General features: G+C 44.8%; 1 protein-coding gene and 1 long non-coding RNA gene across 3 annotated transcripts in view; one reads left to right on the top strand and one right to left on the bottom strand.

Moving 5' to 3' along the window:
- The window catches only part of LOC309522363, a 232,603-nt gene that overhangs the window by 194,006 nt on the left and 13,489 nt on the right, over positions 1 to 25,108 (top strand). The gene's annotated exons all lie outside the window — the stretch shown is intronic.
- On the bottom strand, positions 825 to 25,089 carry LOC309522319 (sperm acrosome membrane-associated protein 3-like). 2 transcript variants are annotated; one of them, XM_082205582.1, is made up of 5 exons: positions 24,969 to 25,089; positions 22,267 to 22,481; positions 8,275 to 8,433; positions 3,704 to 3,782; positions 825 to 1,021 (listed from the first exon to the last, which is right to left on the bottom strand). In XM_082205582.1, exons 2-5 carry the CDS (start codon positions 22,403 to 22,405, stop codon positions 955 to 957), a joined length of 444 nt encoding a protein of 147 aa, XP_082061708.1. In that variant the 5' UTR covers positions 22,406 to 22,481; positions 24,969 to 25,089; the 3' UTR covers positions 825 to 954. The 2 variants fall into 2 exon arrangements, with proteins under 2 accessions (XP_082061708.1, XP_082061707.1); XM_082205581.1 differs by having other exon boundaries at positions 24,805 to 25,014.

Genomic DNA, 25,108 nt, shown 5'->3' with positions numbered 1-25,108 from the left:
GACAGGAGTGGCGAGGGATGGGGGTGCTCCACAAGAAAATATTGTGGGCCCCAATCCAGATATAGCTGCTTTGTCTTTAAAATTAAGAATGCTGTTAAAAAGTGTCTGAAGGTGTTTTGGCTATTAGATCACACAGCTAGCTGCCAGTCATATATGTTTATTATTATTATTATTATTATTATTATTATTATTATTATTATTATTATTTATACCCCACCCTCCCCAGCCAGAGCCAGGCTCAGGGCAGCTAACACCAGTAAAATTACAATAAAGGCATAATAGGGGGGGGGGGACAAACCAATTTAAAATACAGGTTAAAATGCAGCCTCATTTTATAAGTAGCCTGTAAATCAAAACTGTAAGGGGAAGGAAACAGAAGGGCCAGACTGAGTCCAAACCAAAGGCCAGGTGGAACAGCTCTGTCTTGCAGGCCCTGTGGAAAGATGTCAAGTCCCACAGGGCCCTAGTCTCTTGTGACAGAGTGTTCCACCAGATCGGAGCCACAGCAGAAAAAGCCCTGGGTCTAGTTGAGACCAATCTAACCACCTTGCGACTTGGGACCTCCAAAGTGTTGTCATTTGTGGACCTTAAGGTCCTCTGCGGGGCAACAAGGCACACAAAAACCCCCTCAAGAAATGTTTGCGTATGTACGTGAACAAGCTTGACACACCCCACTCCAGAGCTCAGCATATCTAGCCAGCTCTGGTTCTTTCTTTCTGGACAAGCAGCTTCTCTTGCCGTTCTCCCCACAACCCTGCCCTGCCATGATGCCCACCCACCCCCAGTATCCATACCAGGAACATGACAAAGTACATGGCAAGGCCTTGTCTGGGAATGGAGTTTATTTATCAAAATAGCGTTATGGCTTCAATCAGATTACATTATGGAATTACATCTGAAGACAAGACGTAGGTAGGCAGGGTGACTTGCAGGACATGAGTTCCATGGATTAATTCACAGATTGCAGGCAGCGACCCAGTAACTCAGATCTCTGCCGCGGCAATGATCTCTCCAGCCATACCTAAGGAGAAAGGGGGAGCAGGGAGAGAAAGAAATGCAGACAGCATGCAAAGCCAGTCATGAGCCAGATGGATCCATGGCCTTACTCTGTATATGGCAGCTTCTTATGTACAGTGGTGCCTCGCAAGACGAAATTAATTCGTTCCGCAAGTTTTTTCTTCTTGTGAGTTTTTCGTCTTGCGATGCACGGTTTCCCACAGGAATGCATTGAAAATCAATCAATGCGTTCCTATGGAGGCCGTCCGGGGACAGAGGGGAAGCGCCGCGCGCCTTCCCCTCTGTCCCTGGACCTGTTTAAAGCAAGGGGCGGCGGGGAGAAGATTGCTTCTCCCCGTTGCCTGCCCCACAATTTCTGGGGACAGAGGGCAAGGAGCGCGCGCCTTCCCCTCTGTCCCCGGACCTGTTTTAAAGCAAGGGAAGGGGCAGCGGGGAGAATCGCTTCTCCCCGTTGCCGCCCCTTGGTTCAAAAGGGGTCCGGGGAGAGAGGGGAAGGCGCACGCGCCTTCCCCTCTGTCCCCGGAGATTGCGGGGCTGGCAACGGGGAGAAGCGATCTTCTCCCCGCCGCCCCTTGCTTCAAAAGAGGTCCGGGGACAGCGGGGAAGATGCGCTGCGCTTCCCCGCTATCCCCGGAGCTTGCGGGGCAAGCTTCGTTTTGTGAAGCAAGCCCATAGGGAAATGCGTCTTGCGAAGCGGCTAAGAAAACGAAAAACTCCTTCGTCTAGCGCGTTTTTCGTCTTCCGAGGCGTTCGTCTTGCGGGGCACCACTGTACTTCCATTGTAATGAAATGCAAAAGTGTGACATGACAGTATCGGGCTGTGCATTTCTCCACATCTGCCTCGTGTTGCTGGAGGACTGTGGGGAATTTGAATAGTGGCTCACAGAACCAGCCATCTGGTATGGGGGCCCAGGGTAGCTGTCAGTCTCCGTGGTCCCTGCTAGGATGGGGACGTTGGTGGAAACCAAATGATGGACCCAGCAGGGTTCTTCTTCTTAACTGCGGGGCCAGCTAAGTTTGGAGGTCCTAGTTGTACAACGGTGTGTCCTGAATGCACGCCCTTGTTGAGAACAGCAATCTGAGCGCACCATTAGTTAGACCCCCCCACAGATGTTGGGGGACCTGTGGCCCTCCAGATGTTGCTGCACCACAACTCCAATCATCCCACCCCATTGGCCATTATGGTTGAGGCTAATGCAAGTTGGGAGTCCAACCATATCCTGGGCAGGGGAGGACAGGCTTCCCACAGCTGACACAGACAAAGGACACGGAGAATGCTTATTTATAGTATCTCCCTGAAATTGCTGAGAGGAGAAATCAGATTCTGTGTTCTTGACAGGGTGGTTATTCTTCTCGTGTGTCTATGACTCACTTGCCTATGTGATTATCTGGACATCTCCACTACTTTTGGGGTCTCTCTTTGGCCCACTTGTCTTTGGGGTCTGAAACTTGGAACTGGGTCATACCAATTTAGATTGCCAATGGGGATTTACAGGATTGCATGCTCCTTCATACAAAAACATTCCTGAACATAACAAAACTCATTGTCAGATAGCATGTCTATGTAGGGTATTGTTTTGTTTTGTTTTGTTTTGTTTTGTTTTGTTTCGTATGAAGAAGCATCCAAGTCTTTGAGTGCAATCTGAATGATGCAGCACAGACTCAGGTTTACAACCTCAGAAAGAACTATTAGGAACCTCAGAAAGAAACATTAGGAAGAACTTCCTGACAGTAAGAGCTGTCCGACAGTGGAATTTGCTGCCAAGGAGGTGGTGGAGTCTCCTTCTTTGGAGGTCTTTAAGCAGAGGCTTGACAACCATATGTCAGGAGTGCTCTGATGGTATTTCCTGCTTGGCAGGGGGTTGGACTCGATGGCCCTTGTGGTCTCTTCCAACTCTATGATTCTATGATTCTATGATTCTATGAACTAGGCCTTAATCTGCACTTAAATTATCTTTTTGGGGTATCCTTGCCTTGTCTCGTGTGCCTAAAAAATCTGAATCTCTTTGCTTTGTAGATAATTTACTGCAGTGCCCTCTCTTTGTGGGTCAGTCTGGTCCAGAATGCAGAGGTGATCTGTGCTGGAGTGATAGTCCTCCTGGCTTTGGGCAAAGTGAGTGCGGGGAATGGACCAGAACTCGCCAGCATCTTCAGTTTAAAAGGATCAGGTGATGGATCAGGTGATGGGAAAGACTCATTTCTGCCTGAGAACCTGGAGAACTACTGCCAAACAGATTAATCTCAGTACAGTACTAGACGGCATTGACTTGCAATAAGTTAGTTTCATATGTCTAGATGAGTATCATGAGTATCCAAATCTGAGGTTTAGTCCCAATGCCAGATTTCAGGACCCAGGCTATTGGGGAATACAACTGTGTGTGTGACTGCATCTGCAGTTCTGTTATTTGAAATATTTCTCCCACTCAAACACTGATCAGGATGGCAATTTTTTTAATTATTATTTTTACTACTATTAATTCAAGGTTTCAAACCAGAAATCTTAAGCAATCATTCCTTCCTTGCCCACCCTCCAATAAGAACTGGAAAATGGAATTGGCACAGGTGCTTACTGCCAATGGGATTTTAAGGCTAGATGGACAGCTACCAGAAAGAGGAGATAATACAGAATGGAAAGATGGGTGGAGCAGGTAGACAAGGCTACTGAAAGACAAATTCATCCCCTTACCAGTCTGCCAAGCCTTCTGGTTCAGCTGTAGCTCTCTTGAGACAGATTATGTCATCAATAATTTCTTCAGTAAGTAGATCTAGGGTGTGAGGAGGAAATGGCAATATTATGTAGTGTACAATAATATACTGTTGGCATCTGTCTGTCTTGAGAGACAATGGAGTGTGCCTCTGGGGGTGAAGTCAAATCACTATATTAGCAGTATCAAAGTGACCCCCTCCCCAGGGTGCAGGACAAGCAGATTGTATGGCGGTCCTGAGTTGCCCAGATGACAAGTCCTTGCTGATGTGGTCCAAAGGAAAGCAGAGAAATATGTTTGGCACCAGCTTGGCTACAGGAGTTGCCAGAAGGAGGTGCACAAGGAAGAAGAAGAAGAAGAAGAAGAAGAAGAAGAGGAGGAGGAGGAGGAGTTTGGATTTGATATCCCGCCTTATCACTACCCTAAGGAGTCTCAAAGCGGCTAACAATCTCCTTTCCCTTCCTCCCCCACAACAAACACTCTGTGAGGTGAGTGGGGCTGAGAGACTTCAAAGAAGTGTGACTGGCCCAAGGTCACCCAGCAGCTGCATGTGGAGGAGCGGAGACACGAACCCGGTTTCCCAGATTACATGACTACCGCTCTTAACCACTACACCACACTGGCTCCATCCAATGAGCCATCCAACTGCCTTAGGGACTCCACTCCGGATTCATGTAGGGTTTACTCCCTTGCCTATTCCTCTCCTGAAGATATCCCACAAGGCAGCAGAGATTTAGGATCAGATTTTCCTTCTCCTAGATGAGCTACCTTCCCAGGTTGACGAGCCTTATCTACCCCTCAATTCCCTCTACAGCACATGCAAAAACTTCCTTCTTGACCGTTGAACCCTCTAATGGTCTCATTAATACATACTGAGATAAATATTGTTAAATAATTATTTATACTGAGCTATCTGTGTGCAGCAGTTTCAGCAGAGTGCAAAAGGCCAGATTGAAACAGATTGTTTGCAGGTTGGTCCTATCATTAGGCAGAGTGATGCAGCTGCTTCAAGAGGCAAATGCCCAGCAAGGGAGGGACTACGTTGAGATTGAGATCTTCTCAAAGGAAGATTAAGGAGTGCTTAGGGCTTGTGGGGTGTACTTTGATGCCAGTGACAATTTCTTTTGATTTCCAAACACGCCCCTGTGTCCCCAAAGGTCGGTGACCCTGGCCTAATGAAAGGGCAATGAGTGGTTGGTGGTTGGGTGGCTAAAACAAGAGAGCTGGAACAGCCTGTGGTTCAGAGGAAGTGATGGCCAGAGGAAGGAGTCTCAGGGAGGGAAGCAAAGGGTTGCAGGGGAAGAGATGTTAAAGAGAGGAGGAAGGGGGAAATTCTCATATGGATCTGAAAGCAAAGCCCAGCTCTCTAGTTAGAGGCCCCTATTAATAATATAACAGTGTTTCTGTGGCAGGTTTCCAAAGCGTACAAAGCACTTTAAATACATTAGCTCAGTAATCATTACAACAATTATTTAAAACAGATTTCATTTACTCAGTTAAACATAGGTGCCCTTATACATGGGACTCAGCTACACTCATCGATTATATTGTTATAACTGCTTTATAAACATGTGACACCAGATGGTGCTGTAGAGCTATAGATTCGTCACCAATGGGATTTTTCCATTAAGAGTGTTCATAACACGTTTTTTTCTGCAGTGTATATAGATCCAGCCTGGGTAAGACTATAATTTTATCTTATTTTATTTTATTTTCTGAAAAGTGCAATATTGTCTACTCTGGTTGGCAGAGGTTTCCCAGGAACTTTGACAGAGACTCTTTCCCATCATAGAAGCATGAGAAGGGCATTGCTGGATCAGGCCAGAGGCCTATCTTGTCCAGCATCCTGTTCTTACAGTGGCCAACCAGATGCGTTTGGGAAGCCTCCAAGCTGGATTTGACCGCAACAGCATTCTCCCCACTTGTGGTTATCACCAACTGGTGTTTTTTTTTTTTTTTTTAATAAATATTTTATTAAGTATTTTCTTGTTTTACAGAAGTAAGTGTAATGCCTCGTATTCCCCCCCCCCCATGTAACATTTTTACAAATCCGTTTCATTTGTTGAGGCATTAGGGGGAGAAGAAAAAAAGGAAAAAAGAAAGGGGGGGTGGAGAGAGGGAAGATGGATGGGGGTGGGGTCGGGTAGCGGTGTTTCTATTATGCTTAATGTATGTAGAGTTTGGTGTCAGCGTGCTTTTGTTGTTCACTTGTGTTCCTTTGGTGGTGAGAGAGGTTGGGGTTGGCCTAGGGTGTGGTTGTTTGCTTGTGATTGGCTGTGGTGATCTTTGTTTTCGTGTGTGAGTGAGGTGGGTGGGTGTTTTGGATCAGGTTAGCCATATTGATTTGTATGCTGTTGGTGGATTATTGTCATTGTCCTGTTGGGCTGTGTATGTGATAAAGAGGAGCCATACTGGGGTGAAGGCGTCTTCTTCTGTTTGTCCCCGTGTCAGTTTCAGTTTATTAGTTAATTTTTCTAGTAGGGCTGTTTCCCATACTATTTGGTACCATTGGTCCATGCTTACTCCTGACAGGTCTCTCCAGTGTCTGGCTATGGTGTTTCTGGCTGCTGAGAGCAGGTGGGTTATGAGTTCTTTGTGGTGTAAATGGGCATTGTTGTCTTGGAAGATGTTTAGTAGGGCCAATTCTGGGGTGATGTCTATTACTTGCTTAGTTATTTTACATATTTCTTGTATGGCTGTTGTCCAGAATAGTTGGATTTTGGGACACTCCCACCACATGTGGAGGTATGTGCCTCTGGAGGTGCACCCGCTCCAGCATTTTGGGTCACCAACTGGTGTTTAGAAACATACTGTCTACAACAGTGGATGTAGAACGTGGTCATCACAGCTAGTAATCTTTGACAGCCTTACACTCCATGTATTGTTCAACAGTGGAACAGATTCTCACAAGAGTTGGTGGACTCTCCTTCCTTGGAGGTGTTTAAGCAGAGGCTGGAGGACCATCTGTCATGTATGATCTAGCTTAGATTCCTGCATTGCAGGGGGTTGGACTAGATGACCTTTGGAGGTCCCTTCCAACTCCGCGAGGGACAGGGATCTGTCCTACATCTTCTGCTGTGAAGACAGATGCAAAGAATACATTCTGCTTCCCTGAAATCTCTTTATCCTCCTTTAACACACCTCTGATTTCCTTGTTGTCCAAAAGTTCAACTGCTTCCTTAGGTTTATGTTTCTAGCAATGGGCTCATCCCATTCTGTTTGGGTATCCCTTGGTATCTGCTTGCACTTATCTTGCCAAGGTTTGTACTCCTTTTGTTCTTTTCAATTGGACAATACTTCCCTTTTCTTGCTTCTTGACTCTAATACTCTCCTTGACTCTGCTCCTTAACCACGTTGCATCCCCTTGGGCCTAGTGATCTGCAATATACCGTATTTTTTGCACCATAACACTCACTTTTTTCCTCCTAAAAAGTAAGGGGAAATGTCTATGCGTGCTATGGGGGGAATGCCTACGGGTGGCATGCCTACGGATTTTCCTCCTCTAAAAACTATGTGCGTGTTATGGTCGGGTGCGTGTTATAGAGCGAAAAATACGGTACATTATAGCCCAGCTTCTCTTATGGTGGTTTTGAGCAACCCCCAAGCAGGCAGTTCCACACGATACATTCAAAGCATATTCAACACCAATCTAAAGTACATGGCTTCCCCCCAAAGAATTCTGGGAACTGTAGTTTGTTATGGTTGCCAAGAACTGTAGTTCTGTGAAGGGGGAACTGCAATTCCGAGGGCCTTCTGGCAGTTCCCACACTGCGAAAAGTGAAGCTACAGGGAACCAGGCAGAGGGCCTTCTCAGTAGTGGCACCCACCCTGTGTAATGCCCTTTGGTCAGATGTTAAGGAGATGAGTAATTATATAACATTTAGGAAACATCTGAAGGCAGCCCTGTAAAGGGAAACTTTAGAACGATTAATGTTTGACTATGTTTTTATATATGCTGGAAGCTGCCCATAGTGGCTGGGGCAACCTAGTCAGAAGGGTGAGGTAGTATTATTATTATTATTATTATTATTATTATTCCCAGAATCCTTTGGGGGAAGCCATGTGCAACGAATGTGGATTTGCCCCTTTTTCGAGAAATTTGACCCTGCTGTTACAGCCTGAGCCTTAGTTAATATGCCAGGGATCTTTACACAGGCCCTTCAACATGCAATGTCTATGTCTCTCCAGCACTGGACTATTACCCCACCCTAAAAATCCATACAGTCTCTTAATTGAGTGACAGCCACTACATCACCCTGATTTTCAATGGCTGGTGTTGCAGCTGTGGCTATGTGGATTCTAGCAGATTCTCAGAACATCTGCTGGAGATTGGAAGACTGCAGCAGAGCTAGTTATGAGCGTTCTCTGCAAAGGAATCCCTGAGCAGGATCACTAGTTTTAAATAATTTGGAGGTTCCGTTTACAATTAATTAAGAGGCATACAAATTCTGTTAAATAGATTTGCCAGGCCAGACTGTGGGCTTGCTGTGCCCAGCATGGAGGTTGCACCATAGCCCAGGCACTCACCCTGCCTTCTTGCAATGACACTCACCAAAGCAAGATAAACTGCACAGGTTCTTTGATAGAGTGTGTCGATCAGCACACCAGGATCGACTGTTGATCTGGAAGATGCCATATTCGGAGCTGCCATCTGAGTTATGCATCACAGTTTCCGTGTTGAAGCCACTTGCAAAGTACGCCAAACAGATCCCTAAGATGGACAGGTGGACAGGTTAACCACTTTTCCCCCCAGAAAGAAGTTGTTAGGAAAGCAGATTTTATCAGAGATGAAATTTGTCTCAAGGAAAATGTGAGTGGGCTTTCCCTCACTGGAACTCAGTTCTGGCTCCTCTCAGGTGGGTGCCACTGTCATCATCATCATCATCATCATCATCATCATAAATTTATTTATATCCCGCCCTCCCCAGCCGAAGCCGGGCTCAGAGCGGCTAACAACAATAAAACAGTACAAAAGTACAGCACAAACAACACTCTAAAATCATTCATTATAAAATTAATTAATTCAAGCCACTGGCAACCATTGAGCCAGAGCTCCGCGAAGATTGCCAAGGGAGGGAGTCAGGCTGTGCCCTGGCCAAAGGCCTGGTGGAACAGCTCTGTCTTGCAGGGCCTGCGGAAAGATGTCAAGTCCCGCAGGGCCCTAGTCTCTTGTGACAGAGTGTTCCACCAGATCGGAGCCACAGCCGAAAAAGCCCTGGCTCTAGTTGAGGCCAGCCTAACTTCTCTGTGGCCTGGACCTTCAAGATGTTTTTATTTGAAGACCGTAAGTTTCTCTGTGGGGCATACCAGGAGAGGCGGTCCCGTAGGTACGAGGGTCCTAGGCCGTATAGGGCTTTAAAGGTTAAAACCAGCACCTTAAACCTGATCCTGTACTCCACCGGGAGCCAGTGCAGCTGGTATAGCACCGGGTGAATGTGATCTCGCAGGAGTCTCGCTGCAGCATTCTGCACCCGCTGGAGTTTCTGGGTCAGTCTCAAGGGCAGCCCCACGTAGAGCGAGTTACAATAATCCAGTCTGGAGGTGACCGTCGCGTGGATCACAGTGGCTAGGTCAGGGCGAGAGAGGTAAGGAGCCAACTGCTTAGCTTGGCGGAGATGGAAAAATGCCGCCTTTGTTATAGCTGCAATCTGCGCCTCCATGGAAAGGGAGGTGTCGAAGATTACACCCAAACTCTCAACGGACGGTGCTGGCACTAATTGCGCCCCCCCAAGAGATGGGAGTTGCCCCCCCAATCCCATATCGTCCCGTCCCAGCCACAGGACCTCTGCCTTCGAAGAATTTATTTTTTTTTTATAAAATTTTTATTGGTTTTACAAAGTTTTTAAATAACAAACAAACACTTAAAAAGACAAACATACACGTATAGTTTCATACCATATTTTCATAAACCTCTTTTCTTGGACTTCCCCTCCCCCCCCCTTTCTGCATCCCAATGTCCATAGTTTTTTGTTGTTGTTTAGTCGTTTAGTCGTGTCCGACTCTTCGTGACCCCATGGACCAGAGCACGCCAGGCACTTCTGTCCTCCACTGCCTCCCGCAGTTTGATCAAACTCATGCTAGTAGCTTCAAGAACACCATCCAACCATCTCATTCTCTGTCGTCCCCTTCTCCTTGTGCCCTCCATCTTTCCCAACATCAGGGTCTTTTCCAGGGAGTCCTCTCTTCTCATGAGGTGGCCAAAGTATTGGAGCCTCAGCTTCACGATCTGTCCTTCCAGTGAGCACTCAGGGCTGATTTCCTTCAGAATGGAGAGGTTTGATCTTCTTGCAGTCCATGGGACTCTCAAGAGTCTCCTCCAGCACCATAATTCAAAAGCATCAATTCTTTGGCGATCAGCCTTCTTTATGGTCCAGCTCTCACTTCCATACATCACTACTGGGAAAACCATGGCTTTTACTATACGGACCTTTGTTGGCAAGGTGATGTCTCTGCTTTTTAAGATGTTGTCTAGGTTTGCCATCGCCTTTCTCCCAAGGAGCAGGCGTCTTTTAATTTCGTGACTGCTGTCACCATCTGCACTGATCATGGAGCCCAAGAAAGTAAAATCTCTCACTGCCTCCATTTCTTCCCCATCTATTTGCCAGGAGGTGATGGGCCCAGTGGCCATGATCTTCGTTTTTTTGATGTTGAGCTTCAGACCATATTTTGCGCTCTCCTCTTTCACCCTCATTAAAAGGTTCTTTAATTCCTCTTCACTTTCTGCCATCAAGGTTGTGTCATCTGCATATCTGAGGTTGTTGATATTTCTTCCGGCAATCTTAATTCCGGCTTGGGATTCATCCAGCCCAGCCTTTCGCATGATGAATTCTGCATATAAGTTAAATAAGCAGGGAGACAATATACAGCCTTGTCGTACTCCTTTCCCAATTTGGAACCAATCAGTTGTTCCATATCCAGTTCTAACTGTAGCTTCTTGTCCCACATAGAGATTTCGCAGGAGACAGATGAGGTGATCAGGCACTCCCATTTCTTTAAGAATTTGCCATAGTTTGCTGTGGTCAACACAGTCAAAGGCTTTTGCATAGTCAATGAAGCAGAAGTAGATGTCTTTCTGGAACTCTCTGGCTTTCTCCATAATCCAGCGCATGTTTGCAATTTGGTCTCTGGTTCCTCTGCCTCTTCTAAATCCAGCTTGCACTTCTGGGAGTTCTCGGTCCACATACTGCTTGAGCCTTCCTTGTAGAATTTTAAGCATAACCTTGCTAGCATGTGAAATGAGTGAAATTGTGCGGTAGTTGGAGCATTCTTTGGCACTGCCTTTCTTTGGGATTGGAATGTAGACTGATCTTCTCCAATCCTCTGGCCACTGCTGAGTTTTCCAAACTTGCTGGCATATTGAGTGTAGCACCTTAACAGCATCATCTTTTAAAATTTTAAACAGTTCAGCTGGAATACCATCACTTCCACTGGCCTTGTTATTTGCAGTGCTTTCTAAGGCCCATTTGACTTCACTCTCCAGGATGTCTGGCTCAAGGTCAGCAACCACACTACCTGGGGTGTATGAGACATCCATATCTTTCTGGTATAATTCCTCTGTGTATTCTTGCCACCTCTTCTTTATGTCTTCTGCTTCAGTTAGATCTTTACCACTTTTGTCCTTTATTATGGTAATCTTTGTACGAAATGTTCCTTTCATATTTCCAATTTTCTTGAACAGATCTCTGGTTCTTCCCATTCTGTTGCTTTCCTCTATTTCTTTGCATTGCTCGTTTAAGAAGGCCTTCTTGTCTCTCCTTGCTGTTCTTTGGAAATCTGCATTCAATTTCCTGTATCTTTCACTATCTCCCTCGCATTTTGCTTGCCTTCTCTCCTCCGCTATTTGTAAGGCCTCGTTGGACAGCCACTTTGCTTTCTTGCATTTCTTTTTCATTGGGATGGTTTTAGTTGCTGCCTCCTGTATAATGTTGCGAGCCTCCATCCATAGTTCTTCAGGCACTCTGTCCAGCAAATCTAAATCCTTAAACCTGTTCCTCACTTCCACTGTGTATTCATAAGGGATTTGGTTTAGATTGTATCTTACCTGTCCAGTGGTTTTTCCTACTTTCTTCAGTTTAAGCTTGAATTTTGCTATAAGGAGCTGATGATCTGAGCCACAGTCAGCTCCAGGTCTTGTTTTTGCTGACTGTATAGAGCTTCTCCATCTTTGGCTGCAGAGAATATAATCAATCTGATTTCGATGTTGCCCATCTGGGGATGTCCATGTGTAGAGTCGTCTCTTGTGTTGTTGGAAAAGCGTGTTTGTGATGACCAGCTTGTTCTCTTGACAGAACTCTGTTAGCCTTTGCCCTGCTTCGTTTTGATCTCCAAGGCCAAACTTGCCAGTTGTTCCTTTTATCTCTTGATTCCCTACTTTAGCATTCCAATCCCCTATAATGAGCAGAACATCCTTCTTTGGTGTCACTTCGATAAGGTTTTGTAAGTCTTCATAGAACTGGTCAATTTCAGTTTCTTCAGCACCAGTAGTTGGTGCATAAACTTGGATTACTGTGATGTTAAAAGGTCTGCCTTGGATTCGTATCGAGATCATTCTATCATTTTTGAGACTGCATCCCAGTACAGCTTTCGCCACTCTTTTGTTGACTATGAGGGCCACTCCATTTCTCTTACGGGTTTCTTGCCCACAGTAGTAGATATGGTAGTCATCCGAACTGAATTCGCCCATTCCCGTCCATTTGAGCTCACTGATGCCCAGGATGTCAATATTTATTCTTGCCATCTCATTTTTGACCACATCCAACTTACCCAGGTTCATGGTTCTTACATTCCAGGTTCCTATGCAATATTTTTCTTTACAGCATTGGACTTTCCTTTCGCTTCCATGCATATCCACAACTGAGCGTCCTTTCGGCTTTGGCCCAGCCGCTTCATCAGCTCTGGATCTACTTGTACTTGTCCTCCGCTCTTCCCCAGTAGCATGTTGGACACCTTCCGACCTGAGGGGCTCATCTTCCAGTGTCATAACTTTTATATGCCTGTTGTCTTTGTCCATGGAGTTTTCTTGGCAGGGATACTGGAGTGGCTTGCCGATTCCTACTCCAGGTGGATCACGTTTGGTCAAAACTCTCCACTATGACCTGTTCATCTTGTGTGCCCTGCTCGGCGTAGTTCATAGCTTCCCTGAGTTCTTCAAGCCCCTTCGCCACGGCAAGGCAGTGATCCATGAAGGGGCCATAGTTTTTAGCAACTCCCAATTGTTACTTCCAACCTCTGTCATCTTAGTCTTCTCTATTTTCTGGCCTTATATCACTGTATCCCTTTGTCTCTGAAAACCACAACACTTTAACATTCATTAAGTTTATAATAGTCCTTAAGGTAGCTTTTAAATTTTCTCCATTCTTCTTCCACCGTCTCCTTTCGTTGGTCACGAATTCTGCCTGTCATCTCAGCCAATGTCATATAGTCCATCACTTTCATCTGCCATTCTTCCAGCGTGGGTAGATCTTGTGTCTTCCAATACTTCGCGATAAGTATTCTTGCTGCTGTTGTAGCATACATAAAAAAAGTTCTATCCCCTTTTGACACCAGTTGGCCGACAATGCCCAAGAGAAAGGCCTCTGGCTTTTTAGGAAAAGTACATTTAAGTACCTTTTTCATTTCATTATAGATCATTTCCCAGAAAGCCTTAATCTTCGGGCACGTCCACCAGAGGTGATAGAAGGTACCTTCAGTCTCTCTACATTTCCAACATTTATTATCGGGCAAATGGTAAATTTTTGCCAGCTTGACTGGAGTCATGTACCACCTGTAAACCATTTTCATAATATTTTCCTTTAAGGCATTACATGCCGTGAATTTAATACCAGTGTTCCATAACCATTCCCAGTCAGCTGACATAATATTGTGCCCAACGTCCTGTGCCCACTTGATCATAACCGATTTAACTGTTTCGTCCTGTGTATTCCATTTCAGCAACAAGTTATACATTCTAGATAAAATCTTAGTATTGGGTTCTAGTAGTTCAGTTTCTAGTTTTGATTTTTCCACCTGGAAGCCAATTTTCCTATCCTGTTTGAAAAACTCCATTATTTGACGGTATTGAAACCAATTTTGTACTTTATGTTTCAGTTTCTCCTGGCTTTGTAGTTTAAACTTATCTCCATCCTGTTCCAAAATTTCCCAATACTTCGGCCATCCGACCTCCATATTGAGTTTCTTCACTGCTTTAGCCTCCACTGGTGAGACCCATCTAGGGGTTTTGTTTTCCAACAAATCTTTATATCTTGTCCAAACATTATATAGTGCTTTCCTAACAATATGATTTTTAAAAGCGCTATTAGCTTTATCATACCATAAATATGCATGCCAACCAAAAGCATTGTTGAAACCCTCCAGATCCAAAATGTCCGTATTCTCGAGGAGCATCCATTCTTTCAGCCAGCAAAAAGCAGCTGCCTCATAGTACAATTTTAAGTCCGGCAGGGCAAAAACCCCTCTTTCTTTTGCATCTGTCAATATTTTAAATTTAATTCTGGGCTTTTTGCCCTGCCAGACAAATTTCGAAATATCTTTCTGCCACCTCTTTAAACATTCCAACTTGTCAAGAATCTGCAAGGTCTGAAACAAAAATAACATTCTAGGCAATACATTCATTTTGATCACAGCAATTCGGCCTAACATTGACAATTTCAAATTTGACCATATTTCTAGATCTTTTTTTATTTCTGACCAACATTTTTCATAGTTGTCCTTATACAGGTTCACATTTTTAGATGTCAAATAAACCCCTAAGTATTTGACCTTCTTAACCACTGTCAGCCCTGTCTCTTCTTGGAATTTCTCCTTTTCCATATCTGTTAAGTTTTTTCCTAAAACTTTGGTTTTTTGTTTATTCAACTTAAATCCAGCTACCTGGCCAAACTGTTGTATTATTTCTAGAACCTTTTTCGTACTAGTGATTGGCTCTTGTAAAGTCAAAACTAAGTCATCTGCAAACGCTCTTAACTTGTAATGTTTAGCTCCGACCTGCACTCCTTTAACCTGCTGGTCATTCCTTATCATATTCAGCAACACCTCCAGAACTGAAATAAAAAGTAATGGGGAAATTGGGCACCCCTGTCGTGTTCCTTTTTCTATCTTAAGCTCCTCAGTTACTACGTTGTTTACAATCAATTTAGCCTTTTGTTCAGAATATACTGCAGCCATACCATTCTCAAAACCTTGACCTACCCCCATCCCATGAAGGTTCTTCATCATAAAGCTCCAAGAAATGTTATCAAAGGCTTTCTCCGCGTCCACAAAAATCAATACTGCTTTAGTGTTTATATTCACCTCTAGCTTTTCCAAAATGTCTATTACATTCCTTACATTGTCTGCCAGGTGTCTTTTAGGGAGAAAGCCTGCTTGGTTCTTATGAATCCTTTCCATCAACACTCTTTTAAATCTTTTTGCCAAAATGTCTGCGAAAATTTTATAATCCACATTAAGTAGTGATATTGGGCGGTAGTTCTTTAGTTGAGTCTTTTCAGTCTCTGTCTTTGGTATGAGTGAAATATATGCTTCTTTCCGCGATTCAGGTGCCTTCCTTCCCTCAAGGATCTCATTACAGACTTCTTTTAATGGTTGAGTCAACCATTCCTTCAACGATTTGTAATATCTAGAAGTCAGTCCATCTGGTCCTGGAGATTTGCCCAATTGCATGTTCTGAATGGCGGCCTCTATCTCTTGTTCTGATATTCTCTGGTTCAGATCCATCTTACTTTGATGAGAGATTTTTTGTAATCCATATTTATCAAGGAATTTGTCTATATCTTCTTCATTTTGCGAACCTTGAGTATATAGCTTTTTAAAATAACTCAAAAAACAGTTTCTAATTTCATTAGGTTTAGATATATTCTTTCCATCCACTTCTAGGCTTGTAACCGTATTCAATTTCTGCCTTTTCTTCAATTGCCATGCCAGAAGTTTGCCACATTTATTTGCTGATTCAAATGTCTTTTGTTTCATTTGTTTTATCTTCCATTCAATCTCTTGGTTCATCAATTCCATATATTGTATTTGATATAGCTTGATCTCTCTTAGAATCTCCTGGGACTTTGGTTTTGTTCTTAATTTTTTCTCTCCTTCTTTTATCTTTTCCAAAATCTTTTCTTTTTTCTCATTTTGTTTTTTCCTCTTTATTGAATTTTGTTGAATCAAAAAGCCTCTCATCACTGCTTTACTTGCGTCCCAGATCACTCTCTTTTCCACGTCGGTCCTCAAATTTATTTCAAAATAGTCTTTTAGAGTTTTTTGGGCCTTCATAAGGATCTCCTTATCTCGAAAGAGGGTGTCATTCATTCTCCATCTGAATTGACCAGTTGTTGTAAGTTTCATCTCCATCCTCACGGCATTATGGTCGGAGCAAGTTTTTGGGCAGATTTCCACCTTCTTAACCTTTGGAGCCATACCACTAGTAATCCAAATTTGATCGATTCTGGTCCAGGTCATCATTGCTTGAGAGAAAAAGGTTCCCTCTCTCTCCAGAGGGTTCCTTGTTCTCCATATATCTATCAAATCCATGTTTTCCGTCATTTCGAAGAAAGTCTTAGGAAGTCTCCCTTCCTTGCTAACTGTTAGTCTTTGTGCCTTGTCCATGTTAGTGGAGACCACACCATTCATGTCTCCCATGATTATCATATTGTAATCCAGATAGTCCATCAGAGTTTCATGAAGTCTCTTAAAGAAGTCAGATTTACCTTCATTTGGTGCATAAATTCCCACAACTAAAAGTTTTTCTCCTTGTATTTGTATCTCCACAGCCAGATATCTCCCTTGTTCATCTTTAAATATCATTTTTGGGGCCCATTTCTCTTTCACGTATATTACAACTCCTCTTTTCTTGACTTTATCTGATGCAATAAATTCTTGTCCTAGTCTTTTATTTATAAGTAGTCTTCTATGGGCTCTGGTTATGTGAGTTTCTTGTAGACATATCAAGTCCAGTTGTTCTCTGTTCAAAATATGAAACACTTGTCTTCTTTTCAAAGGCCCATTCAGTCCATTACAATTCCAGCTAAGGAATTGCAAGGCCATCTTATTATTTTTCTGAAACTCCTCCAACAGCTCCAAGTTGTTGCTCTTCTTCTGGTGGTGGTGGTTTTTGTCCAAACGAGAGATTCAAGATATCTAGTACTCTCCTCTGTTCTGCAAGTACGTCCACTGTCCCCTTCTGTAGGTCCTCCTGATTTCTTGCTAAAAATTTGTCCTTGTCTTGAATAGTCTTTATCTTCACCTTCTTTCCCCTGTAATCAAATGACAGTCCTTGTGGGAATTCCCACCTAAAGCGGATAGAGTTTTTCTTCAGCAGAAGAGTCAAATCTTTGTAGAAGTTTCTTAAATCCAGAATATATTTTGGGATATCTTTAAAAATCTGTATAGCTGAATTTCCGATTTGCAAGGCCTTTCCAAAGTGTAGTCCTAATATTTTGTCTCTTTCGTCCTTGGATCTAAGTGTAATCAGGCAATCTCTCGGGGTCTTTCTGTCCTGCCTTTTGCCCAGTCTGAAAGCTGTTGTAATTTTGAATTCGTCTTCTTCAAGATCCCAGCAGTCAGCAAACTCCCGTGTCAGATATTCTGCGAGATTGTCTCCTTCATTCTCTGGAATCAGTCTTAATTTTAAGTTTCTCTCTTTTCTCTGTAACTCCCACAGGGCCAAAGTTGTGTCGTGTTCATAAACCTTCTTAGCGATCGGCTCTAATTTCTCTTGTGTCCCTTCAGCAGTAACTTTGGCATCTTCAGCAATTTTACGCGTAGTAGCATTTTCCTCCACCAATTTATTTATTGATTCTGTATTCTGGTTTAGTCTTACTGATATTTCTGTTAATTTTTGTGTATTTTCTGAAGTCTGTTTTGTCAGAGACTCCAAAGATTGATTTATTTTAAGCAGGGCTTCTGTCACGGCATCCATAGAGGCAGCCGTCCCTTTTTCTTGTCCTGTTGTTCCTGCAGATCCAATAGTTACGCCTGAAATTGAGCCTCTTTTCTTTGTCTGTTGCTGCAGCTGCTGTTGTTGTTGTTGCTTGGTCTTGGCTCTTGTGACTATCTCTTCTTGTGAGCCACTCATGTCAAGGTCGTTTCCCACGGGAGCTATTCCCCGTTGGAAAATTCCACTGTCCCAAGCTGTGCCAAGTTTTACTTTACCCTCTAGAGGGAGCAAATCAAAATGGCCAAAAATAAAATGTCCAAGTACAAAGACAAAGGAGAATATCCAAGGATGTAAAAAGAAAAGTTTTTTAACGCAGTTAAAGCAAGTATAACTGGAGGCTTATAGCTACAAATTGCCACAGTTTCCCAATATATACTGTTTCATCTTGTAATGTACTGTAGCCAGGCACTGTATAAACTTTGTATCGCAGTATCACTTTTACAGGAGAAAGTCAGTTCAGTGTTCTATTGTCCTAAAAGGCAGACCGTTTCATACTTTTATTAGCTGAGACAGCAGAGGATTTTTACTGTAAATAGGTCGTGCAGTTACTAAAGTCTCTTTCACCTCCCCTCTGCCCTGCTAGCTAGAGGGGAGATCTAAGGTCTGAGTGTCCGGTTTAGTTATATCAAAGCGAGTTTCAACGGATGCAGATTTAGAGTTCCGTTGCTTTCATTTTCATGCAGTCGGGGGGAGGGAGACTTCCTTGATTTAACCTCCCCGCTTTTAGTCCGATTTTCAGAATTTGAGGGGTCCCAATTGTTTTCAGTTCCTACTCACGGGAATTCAGTCCAAATTTTCTTTCAGGAAGGAATCGGCGCTCTCCGCTTATGGCGACGCGGCTTCACTCCGCAGGCTGGGTGACGACTCTCAGCACCGCGCTCACTCCCGATGCCGCTCCGTAGCCTTTAAAAAGGCTCTTTCGCAGTACCGGGGGGCGCAAAGGTGCCCACCGAATCTCCTTGTTCTCAGGCTTCAGCGCCTGAGATTTTAGGGGTCCCCCGCTCGCCGTAGCGGGTAAGACCCAAACTTGCGGAGCAGTCCTTCTCCGGAGCTCGGAGGTAGGACCGCCATTAAGCGCTGGCACCAACCGGAAGTCTCTGCCTTCGAAGAATTTAGCTTCAACCGGCTCCCACGTAACCATCCAGCCACAGCTTCCAAACATCTGGTCAGTGTGTCTGGGGCTGAGTCAGGATTACCATCCATCAACAGATAGAGTTGCGTGTCATCGGCATACTGATGGCAACCCAACCCAAAACTCTGGACAAGCTGGGCGAGGGGGCGCATAAAGATGTTGAAAAGCATCGGGGAGAGTATCGCACCCTGAGGTACTCCACACACCAAGGAGTGGCGCGATGACAATTCCCCCCCAAGCGCCACCCTCTGTCCCCGACCAGAGAGAAACGAGCGCAGCCATTGAAGGACTGTGCCCTGGATCCCCAAGTCGGCAAGGCGGTGGTCCAGAAGTTCGTGATCGACCATGTCGAAAGCTGCTGACAGATCTAGAAGAATCAGCAGCCCCGACCCGCCTCGATCCAGCTGTCTACGAAGATCATCTGTTAGGGCAACCAGAGCCGTCTCGGTCCCATGACCAGCACGGAAGCCGGACTGGAATGGATCCAGAGCCGATGTTTCATCCAGAAACCCACCAAGCTGTTCAGCAACCGCTCTCTCAATCACCTTACCCAGGAACGGAAGATTCGAAACCGGGCGGTAATTGGATAGATCTAAAGGATCTAATTATAAGTGAACGAGGGACCTCTTTTTCTAGGAAAATAGCGCTGGATATAATTATATGACAATTATCCTTCAAAAGTCACACCTCAAAATTTTGAGATGCGTTTCCCAACCAACCAGTCTTAAAAAATGCATTTATTAAGGGAAAGGGTATATAAAAATGTATACATTGGTGAAAATGATATATAAAATACATTATGTTGAGGAGAATTGCTTTTAAAAGGTGCATATTAGTAAAAGCTGCATACAAAAATGTGTATATTAGGGGAAATTCAAGCTAAAATAGGGATGAATCTTTATGAAGATTTTGGTGCAGAAATGTGGAAAGCTGAATTTAGGAGTGGAAAGCTGAGTGAAACTGAGTGACAGAATCACTCATCCCTAGCTGTTCTGCAGGCAAACATGCTAGCGGAAGAGATATATTTTGAAAAGGATCTTGGGATTAGCAGGATGCGTTCTGCACACCCACAGTGTCAACATGCAAGCTCAGAAGGATTTGACTTTCTTTGATACTGATCTTCAGTCTGATACAGTACTAGAAAAATATAATAATAATAAAATAGTTATCCCCCAATTTCCTCTTTGTGGACGATTGGGATAGATAGTACGGTTAAGTGGGTGGATAGAAAATGGTAGCCTTTCCTATAGTAGGGACATTAGATTCCTACCCTGTGGGTACCAAAAGCTCTTCCCAGCTCCCCATTGCCTTCTAGCCATTACCAGAAGATGCAAGGCACTTTTAATTTCTGCCAGCTGCCACCCACCCCACAACCTGTAGCCAAATTCTGCAGTGTGTCCTACCAGAGTGCACTGGCATTCTCACAGCTTAAAGTATACTTCGTTCTGCATTTTGCAGTAGCTTAGTACATTTCACTGTAGTGAAACATCTAATGGGGCATACCAGTGGCATGGGAGACACTGCAGGAATCCCTTCTAATTTGAATCATTTCTTCAATGGACAATAGCAACATAGCGTCATTATACTACCAGCAACTGTATGGTAAAGGTAAAGGTAAAGGTACCCCTGCCCGAACGGGCCAGTCTTGACAGACTCTGGGGTTTGTGCGCCCATCTCACATCTATTGGCCGGGGGCCAGCGCTGTCCGCAGACACTTCCGGGTCACGTGGCCAGCGTGACAACGCTGCTCTGGCGAGCCAGAGCCGCACACGGAACGCCGTTTACCTTCCCGCTGGTAAGCGGTACCTATTTATCTACTTGCCCCCGGGGGTGCTTTCGAACTGCTAGGTGGGCAGGCGCTGGGACCGAGCAGCGGGAGCGCACCCCGCCGTGGGGATTCGAACCGCCGACCTTTCGATCGGCAAGCCCTAGGCGCTGAGGCTTTAGCCCACAGCGCCACCCGCGTCCCTTTTAACTGTATGGTAGGGGCAACAAAAATAACCATCACTATTTATGTAATGCTGTGAAATCCCTAAAACTATGCCCATCACTTGTGGCGTAGCCTTTTGGTTGGACTATAACCAGCACCAGCAACTTATTGCATACTCTGTAAAAGTGCCCAGGAGACAGAAAATTATGTTGGGGAAGAGAGAAGGGAATTCCCCTTGCTCCTCGGGTGGGGAGATGCAAGGATGTGTTAAAGAAAATTAGAAAGGGAGAGAAAAGGTTAATATTTATTATTTTGTTAACATATAAATAAACTGGGACTAGAAAGGAAGGAGGATGCTGTTAGAGGAGGAGAAAGTGAATGTAAAAAGAGGAGAGGAGGGATGAAAGGTGTGAGAGATAAAGTACAGGTTGGATGCGAAAGGAGAAAAGGAGAAGAAATTACAGGAGATGGATAAAAATACAATCTGAGGCATGGTGGGTGGGGGAGGAAAAATATAAAAGAAAAGAGCTCCTCTACAGAAGCCATGAATCAGCAAATTCTGCAGAAAATGAGGAGGCTGGTTCATAAGATGCACAGAGCAAATGTCTGTATTCAGGTTAGCAAAAACAACACAGTTGTGGAACTTCTTGCCACAATAAAAATTCTGTGGCAAACAATTCAGCAATTTCCAAAGATAGAATATTCAGTTGCCAGTTGATTATGCAAACTCTGCCTCCATCTTCTACCACTTTGTGTCTGGCTCCACCCCAGTGCCACCATTTTGTGACTGGTGGGCCTCAGTAATTTTCAATCATTTCAAGTGGGCCCTTAGGGTAGAAAGTCTGAGAAGCTTTCCAAAGCATAATGTCCATTGTTGTTTTCTTCAAAGTGGATTTGTCATACTAGAGCAACAGAGCGCTTTAATCTACTTTTAATGCAGAAACCTGTAATTTCAGCATGCACTTGAAACCCGACTGCAAAATATTGAGACTGGAGGCTAGAGCTGCCATACTTCAAAAAGTAAAAACCAGGAAACCATCAAAATTGTTGAGCTTTTTAAAGGGAAACCCTAAAATTCACCCCGGACGTCAATTCCACCTTTGAAATCCCAGTACAGTGGTACCTCGGGTTAAGTACTTAATTCGTTCCGGAGGTCCGTTCTTAACCTGAAACTGTTCTTAACCTGAAGCACCACTTTAGCTAATGGGGCCTCCTGCTGCCGCCGCACCACTGGAGCACAATTTCTGTTCTCCTCCTGAAGCAAAGTTCTTAACCCGAGGTAATATTTCTGGGTTAGTGGAGTCTGTAACCTGAAGCGTATGTAACCCGAGGTACCACTGTATTGTCCAGGAAAATCTGAGCATATGGCAGCCAGAGCAAGTTGGGAAACTGGTTTCTTGGGGCCACTTTAATTTCTGCCCACACACTCAATGGCTTTCTGCAAACTTCTCCTTGCCCACATACAAGCTGATCCTGCCAGTTTTGGTGATGCACCATGTCTTCATACCCTCCCACAAAACACAGTAAGCAAACTGACAACCGCTCATTGGCTACTCACAGTTAGCTAAGCTGTAGCCCTCATGCCCATCCATTCCCCAGCGTTTCAGTATCTGTGCCAGCTCACAGCGACTGTAGATCTTGCTACGGACTTTCACCGCAAGGCAGGCCATAAGGGGCAGCAGCAAAAGAGCCTTCATCTCTTCCCAGCGGCCTGGTCCTGCTGTCCCTGTTGCTAAGCAGGAGGAAGAGGGGACTTTTTCAGGCTGACCAGATCTACAAAAATGAAATGTAGGGAAGAGAGAGTGACTTGGAGATCATCCTGGGAGGAGAAGGATACATTACTATTGGGGAGAGTTATCGTGATGTAGCAAGGAGACAAGATGTGCTGTGTGGGCATCTCTACCAGGAGTAGCTGGAACTGACGTGCAGCTGCCCCATGGGAGCCACTGAATTGCAGGTGGCCGGACTTCTCAATGAAGAACCTTCTAAAACTAGAGTGACCTCACCCATCCATTGGATCTTTCTGGGCAGGAAGGAATACAGAGGTCTTCCTGTCCCAGCTGAGCCTTGCATCATGGTTCATGGCCTAGGGCCTGGTCTCCTCTTAGGAGAAGAGACCATGGACACATGGGAGCATAATGGACTAGGAGGTAATTTTGCCCTTGGAACTTGCCTCCAATGTTCCCACCTGCTTAGAAATTCCAGCACCAGGCACCTGAAAAAGCTACATTACAGTCCAAGGACTCGAGCGTAGAGGCTGATGTGCGGAACTTGGAAACCTGTGGACCTCCAGTTGCTATTGGACTTCAGTTCCCATCAGTCCCAGCCAGTGTGGCTAATGGAAGTTATATTCCAGCAGCATCTGCAACACCCCAGTTTTCCCAGCCCTGCCATAGTGGAACCATAGTGGGACCCAGCCACCCTTGTGCTACTAGAGTTAGGAGCTTATCAAGCAAGACGGGCCCCTTTTAAGAGTAGGAGTGCCACTCATGAGGACTGAGGCTGTTTAGCAGAACCTGTAGCCCCACTTAAGGCTCCGTTTGGGCTTGCTGGCTGTTGCAGCAACACCAAAGTCTGTGTCTTCTGGCTTCTAGCCTAGTTTCCAACTGGAGCTGTCCAGAGTGCTACCTACCTTGGGTGCTACCTACTTTGCCTAATTTCACTTATCTGGACCCATCCTCTGCTCTGCTTACTTCTGCCCTACTGGTGCTTGATCTCTGCATGAGCTGAATCTGCTTACTGGATCCTGAGCTTGGACTTTGCAACCTTGAGTCCCTTGAATCTGTGCTTAGTACATGCCCCTATTTTCCCCTGGTTGGGACCACTAGCTGGGATCGGACATCTTGCTTGAGCATCAAGGGATTCCTGAGCTCTGGTGTGTTCCTGCATCTGTGGTTAGCCTTTCCTCCTGACTTGCAGATTTCTCCTTGACTCTATTGCCCCTTTTCTCCTCAGTGCTTGTCCCATGACCCAGCACTGGCAGTCACTGAAGGCTGTTGCTTGGCAAAAGTAAATGCATGGGAAAGGTTGGGATGGCTCAGTGCGGGCACCACAATACAGCAATTTGAAAATGACCAGATACAAATAAATAAAGTACCACGATCTTGATTTATTTGCATGTACATCTTGGGTATAAACACATGTACCACCTGTACACATGCACTACCTGTACATGTGCACAGATTGCATCCATATGCACACAACATAACACCTGGTTGACTAAGTGCTTTATTACCCACAGGGCTTCATGGAGGCAGAAGCCCTGCCTCTCAAATTAAGAGCATTGCTCTGTCTTGATGCCTCACACTGTGTTTCGGCTACTACATTGCCTCAAAGCACAGCCCCTGCTTTTCCCCTGGGGATCCTTTAGAGAACAAACTGCCTTGGGGGACTGGTTGCTATAATTTCAATTCAAAAAGATATGAGTGGTCTCTTCTGGTTCCGAGAGGCTGGTGATTCACTCTTATCGTTGGGAAGCTCCATTCAGAATCCAGCCTTGGTTGATTTAGGTGCCTTGAGACCTCCTGGCAAATGGTCCAGGCTTTTGGTAAAGGGCGTGGCTAACAGAGGAATTAAAAGCTTTCCTCTTGGCAACATCCTCACCTAACTTATTATCCTCATGCCAATTATTCTCCCAGGGGAAGGAAAGCAGGAAACATACATAAGAGTGTGAACTGTGCAGCATGTCCTCTTGAATATTGCCTTAGAGCAGTGTCTGCCTAACCCAGTCTTCCCCATATTTCTGACACCTGAGGCACACAATTTTTCCAAATGAAAACTGGAAGCATGTGTCCCTCTCAAACCCAAAAGGACCAGAAGGAGATGGGCAGGTTGGACGTCTTATGATTCTGGCACTTAATGGTCTCTACTTCAGGTATATTTGGACCATTCCATTGCTCCAGATGTAGAGAGACTGTGTCTGTGTGTGTGTGTGTAGCATTTATTGCCATCTCAAAGGATGGTGAGTTGAATGAGATTTCCTGGGAAACTATCATTATTTTAACGGCATAATATTCATGGTAAATTGTGTATCACAACACAAAGATACACATGGTCTTTCTCAACACAAAGATTGGGAGCGACTGACCCTACTAACCTAGCATGGTTTGCCTGATGAGGGTGGAGTTCAAATCCATTTCAAATTAGCGTAGTGGGACTTCTAACGTAGGCAAGAATTAGGCCTCAGTTTTTCGTCTTCAAGATGCCGAGTCTATAGCTCCAGAAGCCATACAGTGCTAACTAGCAGAATGAGGAGCCTACCTTTGCCCAAATGCCTGCCTGAACCTCTCCAGGGCCACCACAAAGTTCTTAAACAGCCCAGCAAGTTGCAGCAGGCAATGCACCCCACCCAGTGTTGGCAGTTCATCTGGCTTCTAGAACCTCAGCTCTGAGGTCGCCCT

The sequence above is a fragment of the Podarcis vaucheri genome (genome assembly GCF_965113315.1).
Source record: "Podarcis vaucheri genome assembly, chromosome: 17".
Lineage (NCBI taxonomy): Eukaryota > Metazoa > Chordata > Lepidosauria > Squamata > Lacertidae > Podarcis > Podarcis vaucheri.
This window is presented reverse-complemented; position numbering and strand designations above follow the sequence as displayed.